The 6802-nt window shown below is 36.5% G+C and overlaps 1 protein-coding gene across 2 annotated transcripts; it reads left to right on the top strand.

The window, feature by feature from the left end:
* The first annotated feature begins 296 nt into the window (after positions 1–296).
* LOC145086120 (uncharacterized) lies at positions 297–5587 on the top strand. Of its 2 annotated transcripts, none has more exons than XM_079023853.1 (3): positions 297–452; positions 1121–1197; positions 2386–5587. In XM_079023853.1, exon 3 carries the CDS (start codon positions 2454–2456, stop codon positions 5253–5255), a length of 2802 nt encoding a protein of 933 aa, XP_078879979.1. In that variant the 5' UTR covers positions 297–452; positions 1121–1197; positions 2386–2453; the 3' UTR covers positions 5256–5587. The 2 variants fall into 2 exon arrangements, with proteins under 2 accessions (XP_078879979.1, XP_078879980.1); XM_079023854.1 differs by lacking the exon at positions 297–452 and adding an exon at positions 459–598.
* The last annotated feature ends 1215 nt before the right edge of the window (positions 5588–6802 follow it).

Below are 6802 nucleotides of genomic sequence, written 5' to 3' on the forward strand. Positions count from 1 at the left end.
GTTTATAGTTTGTTCGGTGACAGATGTAGTAGTGTTGAATGGTTTGTTCGTCGACAATTTTCCATTAAAGGAATATGATGGAGGTTAAACATAAATTACACCAACCATAAAGACGATTCTTTTAATTACTCACACATTCTCATTCAAAAATAAAATAAAATAAAATAAAATAAAAAAGAAAAAAAAAACGTCTAATTTGTAAGCCTTAGACAACAAACGACAAAGTTATGAGTGGAAGTTGGATAAATAAAAGATGAGGGTTGGATATGTAAATCAAACACATAAGAATTAAGAAAACGGGAGAAAACAGGTGCGCCTGAAGAAGCAAAGCAAGAAAGGAACGTTCGATCGATCTCTCTTTGTTCAGGAAAGCACCACTCAACGTCAGACCACTGGACAAAACAACGCGAGGTTTTCTGGAGAGGGATAATTTGACGAAGAGATGCTATCAGGTATAAATCTCGACACTTTTTTCAAGATTCTTAGAGAGAGAAAGGTAGAGAGGAATTGTTTTCTAGAGAGAGAAAAACTGACCACAGTACTCTAGGCACGAAATTGAAATTTCAATGTTTTCCTCCATGGCGCTGGCTGTGTAAAGGTTCTTACGTTTCTTCTTGTTTTGAATTTAAATAATGAATCCAATTTGAGTAGCGAACAGTTATATTTCTTGTTATGAGTCAATACTTTTTTTCGGATTTTTAAATATTTTTCGATGTTTCCTTTCAGGTAGATGAGATTATAATTTCCTTACTTATGATTCTGGTTTAATTATATAACCTGAACGAAATCTAATAGAATCAATATCTAGTAGTTTGCATAAACACACACGACTCTTTCGCTTCACCCTGACATTGAATTTCTATCTAGGGTTTCGTATTTATTCCAAGAATTTGCGTTTCGGAGTCTGCAAATTTTAATATTTGTTTATTTTCTTTGTAAGTAGACGGAGTGGCTTAACGAATTGGATTTTTTGACACCCTTGAATCTCTGATTCTTTTTGGGGGTTTGTGTCTTATTTTGATTTATCACTGTTTACACGCTTTGTTTCAATCTAGGGTTTGAATGTACCATATGTGAAGTTTCTTACATCTTCAAATCTTTTGTTCTGAATTAATTACAGGATTTGCTGAACTTTGATTTGGTAGCTCTAACTGCATCATAATCTAAGCTTGCTGAACTGGGATCTTGATTCATATGGTAAACTTTCTTTTTATTCTTGAGTTCATGTCTTTCTTATTGTTGTCTCATGTCTTTCTTCTCTATAATAGTTTTATATGGTATACTTTGTATTGATGATAACATGAATACATGATAAATGCTCATTCTTTCTTGGATCTTTTCACAATTTGATTGGTTTGCCATTGGAAAGTTTTTACCTTTTGATGTTTATCATAAGCCAAATACAAATGAATGTAAATTTTAGGAAGCAAACCATAAAGTCTGGTATAACTCTTAAGGGGTCAAGTAATTAAATTTATCTGCATTATTGAGTTAATAGGGTTCTTTTAACCCTAACAATTTAAGCTACTTCAAGATACATGATTGTTAAGGTTCGTTCATGTTCACTTAATTAATATTAGAAATTTAGAAGACATTTGCATATGCGACAACTTTCTAATATGGCATAAAAGTTACTCAAGTTTTATTACTTTGAAACTTAGAGGTAAAAGATACAGTTTCTACTACTTATTGAAAATCATCTGAAGACGACTTATTGAAAATCAGTTTGAAAGATTGGAAGACTTGGGTTCTTGTTTGCATGTTATCGCCTTTCTTGTGTTTGATCAAATGAAACTCCTTCAACTTAATAGGGTGCTATTCTTATTAATATGATATCATCATTCATTTTTTCCATTTTTAGAATATTGTTTTCTCCACTTTTCTTATTTTGTCATGCAATTGGGACATTGTAGGCGAAGTAATATATTTAGGGTTTTCTACTACTATCATCTCAGGTTAAGGGCCTTTAGGTCTTTTCATTTTAGTAAGGGCAATAAGGTCTTTTAGCCAATCAGGTTAGCTCTATTAGTCTTCAAATAGCAAAATACGTGTTAGTCAGAGGATATCTTGAATTTATGTCTGTTAGGGTTCCATTTATATTCATTTGTTTTCAGTTTAATCTTATAAAATAAATTAGTTCCTTACTTGGATAACTATAGATTCGTTTGAAATTATGTTTATATACATATTATTTTCCCAAAACAATAGAAATGTAAAGACATTATTACACCTTTGTACTTTATATATTTTGCTTCAATTTAATTACAACAATGCCATCTAAACACAAAGCAATTTTCAGTGCTATAATTGGCTAGTTTTTCAAAGCTGAATACTTTAATAAGAAAAATAATAAACAAGTAATAATACAATTGTTTTATGTTGCAGGATATGCTTATGATAGTTTTTCAAAGTCCAATTTTAGAAGCCTTAATTAGTAGGTAAAGAGCAAAAACATGACACTCGAAGACTTCTTCACTTCAACTGAGTTAAAAGATGGACTCACTACTCCCACCCGAGTTCACCAGCTCCTCACCATAATGCAAAAAGAAAAAGAAAATGTCAATGAAGCTACACACCACTGGTCAAATGTCGCAAATACCCTTGCAACCACTGAAAACAAAGAGTGCCTTGATCTTTTTGTAAAGTTAGATGGAATCTCCTTCATTGATAAATGGCTTAAAGATGCTCAAACTGATATGGAGAATAGTGATTTGGAAGAATTGATTGTTGGGTTTTTAAGGGTGCTTGAAAAGCTACAGGTGGATGATTTGGGTTCTGGAATTGGGAAAACTGTGGAGGGGCTTTTTGGTCATAAAAGTTCTGTGGTTCGGGAGAAAGCTAAAGCTTTGATTGATAGATGGACTCCGATTACGGATGGAATGGAATGTCTTTCCGTTGCTGTTGATGATGAAAAAAAAGTCGAACTTTCACAAGAAACCGATAAAGAAGAGATTCTTAGTCTCACACATGAGTCAACGGAATCTGCTATTCCGCGTGAAGTTTCTGATTCCATTCCACCAGAAACCGATTTAACGGGAGTTTCAGTTTCTGATTCCATTCCACCGGAAACACATTTAACGGGAGTTTCAGTTTCTGATTCCATTCCACCGGAAACACATTTAACGGGAGTGTCTGATTCCGTACCTACGGTGGCAGGCGGAAGTGGTGATGGCGATGGAAGTCCGGTGGAAACCGATTTAGCGGGAGTTTCTGATTCCACATCTCCGGTAGCAGGCGGTGGTGGTGGTGGAGGAGAGGAATTGGATGATTCTCAGATGGATAAAGATACTGAAGATGGAAACGAGAAGCAGGAGATCGAAGGTGCAGTGGAATTGGAATTGACTACTTTACTGCATTCAAGTAATGATACAAAGATGGAAATGAGTGAAGAGAAAGATGAAGATATAATGATGGAAGGTGGGGAATCTTCAAACCTTAAAACAAGATCGAATACAGAAAGCGATGAAGATAGTGAAAATGGTGAAGATGGAAAGAAAGATGATGGAATTGGGAGTGGGAGTGGGAATGGGGATGATGATTCAGGGAGTGATTCCGATTCGTCTTTTTCTAGAAAGTCAACGAAAGGCCAAGATGAGGATTTGATTAGCAAGAGACCATCTGATATGGAATTGGATTACGGTATTGTGGATCCATTGGAGCTTGCAAGACAAGTCGCTATTGAAATCGAGAGAGACGTCGATTCCAATTCCGGAGGACAAAGTTCAAGTAGTTCTTCTTCTCACAATATGTCCTCCGGGAATGGAATCGAAAAAGAACCCGAGGTTTCATCCGGACCGGTAGAAGAATTAGAAACGCGTGTCCCGGAACCAGAAATTCCACCGGTTCAAGAATCGGAATCGGCAGCAAACATTGAAAAGGGGTTTTCTGGTTTTGATCTGAACCAAGAGATTTCTAATGATGAAACCGGAAACGGAATCGGAATCGGAATCGAGTTTCCGATGGATCCGGTCTCGACACCAATCTCGTTTGTTTCCGCTTCTAGACCGGAACCAGCTACCGAACTACCCATTTCGCCCTTGCAATTCGAGGGTACCCTTGGATGGAAAGGCTCAGCCGCCACCAGTGCTTTTCGCCGGATTCCGGAAGTCGAAAAGACGTTTTCGTCCTCGTCGAGCCACCGGTCAGACGGTCTTAATTTCGATCTCAACGTGACGGAATCCGGTGACGATAAAACTGAAAACCTCTTTTCTAGCCGAGACAAAATGCCAATCACGTCTTATCAAGAAACTCCAAGAAGATTAGAGAAACTGGAATTGGATCTTAATAGTTTCGGCGGCGGAACCGGAACCGGAATTGGAATAGGTGATTCCACCAGTGGTATAACTCTGGATTGGAATCGCGATTCCAGAGTATCCTCTTTCCAAAATTATCCCCCGACCCAAACCCAAACCCAAACCCAAACCCAAACCCAATCTTTACCCTTTAAAAACATCGATTTGAACTTAAACGACCACAACTCAAATCCCCCAAACAACCCTTTTCTTTCCAAGCTATTTAACAAACGAGAGGAATCCGTGATTTCCATTTTCGGTACCCAAGTTGAAGTAAACCGCAAAGATTCCAATTCCAGTTCCAATTCCAATTCCAATTCCATTCCTACACCGAACGGAATCGATTTCACTCTAGGCCGACCCGGTTCCAATTCCATTCCTACTCCTACTCCTACTCCCTACACCAACCTTCCTAATTACCCCCACAACGGTTTTCAAATGACTCCCATGTACGGTGGGCCCCACCTAGGTGTGTCAGGTGGACCCCACCTAGGTGGGTCAGGTGGGTTCGGGTCAATCCCATACATGGTTGACTCACGAGGAGCCGTAGTGACACCTCAAATCATGCAACAACCGGTCTATTCCCAACCGTCCCACCCGTTTCTCTACGGGTCAAACGGTGCGGGCCCGTCACGTAACAACTTCGATCTGAATTCCGGGTTCATGGGCGATTTGGGAAATAGAGAAAACAACGGTGGAATTGGATTCCGACAGTTTTTCAACACCAATCAAGAACATCAACAACAACAACAACAGCAACAGTATTTAAGGATGAATAACAACAACAATTTACAAGCTTCATCGAGTTCAATGATTGGAGGAAAACGAATGGAACCAGAAAGTGGATGGGATTTGTTTCCAGTTAACTACAAGCAACAACAACAACATCAAAACCAAAGTCATAATCATAATCAACATCAAAATCAAAATCATTATCCACATCAACAACCACCATGGCAATAGAGAGTGAGAGAGAAAGAGAGAGGTGTTACTGGTTAGTTATGGTGATTGATTTGATTCTGTTCTTGCTATCTCTCCCTCTTTCTTTTTTTAATCAGTTTTTATTATAGCCTTAGTTATAGAGTAGGCTAGTGCGAGAGCTGTTAACTTTAGTTGGAGGGGTGTTAGTGGAATTTGAATAAAAGTCAGGGGGTGTAATCAGTAATGTTATTGATGAGATTAATTGGCGAAAGAAAGTAGGTTTTACAGTGATTTATTTTCTTGATTTTCAAAAACTTTGTTCACATAGAGTTGTAATTTTCTTCTTCATCATATATATCAAAGAAATTTAGAAATGTGGTATGTTTACATATTCTTAAATTATGGATGTTTTGAACAGGGTTATTTTTTAAATTTGGTTTTTCCATAGATGATTATTTTTTTTTTCTTGTTTGGTTTCAATGTATACGAAATTATGGTTGCAAAATTGCAAACAAGTTGAACGTATTTTAAGAAATTCGAGCTCAAGATACTGGATTTAGTTGGGAGTGCATGAAGACACATGTTTGATCTAAGAACTCATTGAAGCTAAGAACGCTAAAAAATAATACTTCATATGAATAAGTTAAAGAAGAAGTTTCGAGCTTTTCAATCAAGTAGAATCATTTTCAAGATCTTTTTTCATCCTTTAAAGTTCATTATCACTTGCCAATGTAAATGAAATGAATGAGATGACAGGAAATCTTCTACTTGCATTTGAAGCCCACTTGCCTGTCACTTGAGCTTGAAGAAACTCAAAAGTTACTTTTGGTGAGTGTGATGTCACACTCGCTTCCATGATCTGTTAATTCATGTTTTAATTGATATATCTTTGAGAACATTAAAGTAGGTTGTTTGCGAAAAAGTTATGTGGGGTAACTTTTTCAAACCTTGTCCCTACAGGTTTATTCTACAACATATTTACGAGTTTCAAACTGAAAAGTTCTAAATAGGAAATTATTGTGAACTCTTGAATCCTATTTGTTTACTTATGTGGAAAACCCCAATCATTATGGTTAGGGTGTTCAAAAATGGATATCTAAAATTACGGATAATTTCGGATCGAATTTTCGGATAGGATGTTTGGATTTGGATTTATTTGAACTCTCCTACTTGCATGTATATTATCAATATATCGAGATACAAATTACAATAGGGTCCCTATACTATACAATGGTATATATAGATAACCCAAATATATAACCTACCACACCACCTTAGTTCAGCACGAGGTTTTCGAATGTTCAAACTATGTCTAAAATTAAAGAACAACCGAGTAGGTAGACCATTTATAAAAATATATGGATACTGATGTGTAGATGACACATGAAAAACACATACATGAATGATCGTAACACGCTCCTTTACATGTAAGTCTGTTTCAAAAAAGCAAAATGCAAGTCAATTCCCAAATGATTAGAAAACTAATAAGACTTACCTAAATCAAAGAATTGAATCCAACTACTAGAAATCCAACAAATCAATTACTCGAACTGATTAACCAATCAAAGGCTAAATCTTAGTCTATAACT

This window comes from Lactuca serriola, chromosome 2, assembly GCF_051521515.1.
Source record: "Lactuca serriola cultivar US96UC23 chromosome 2, Lser_US96UC23_V15, whole genome shotgun sequence".
Taxonomy (NCBI): Eukaryota; Viridiplantae; Streptophyta; class Magnoliopsida; order Asterales; family Asteraceae; genus Lactuca; species Lactuca serriola.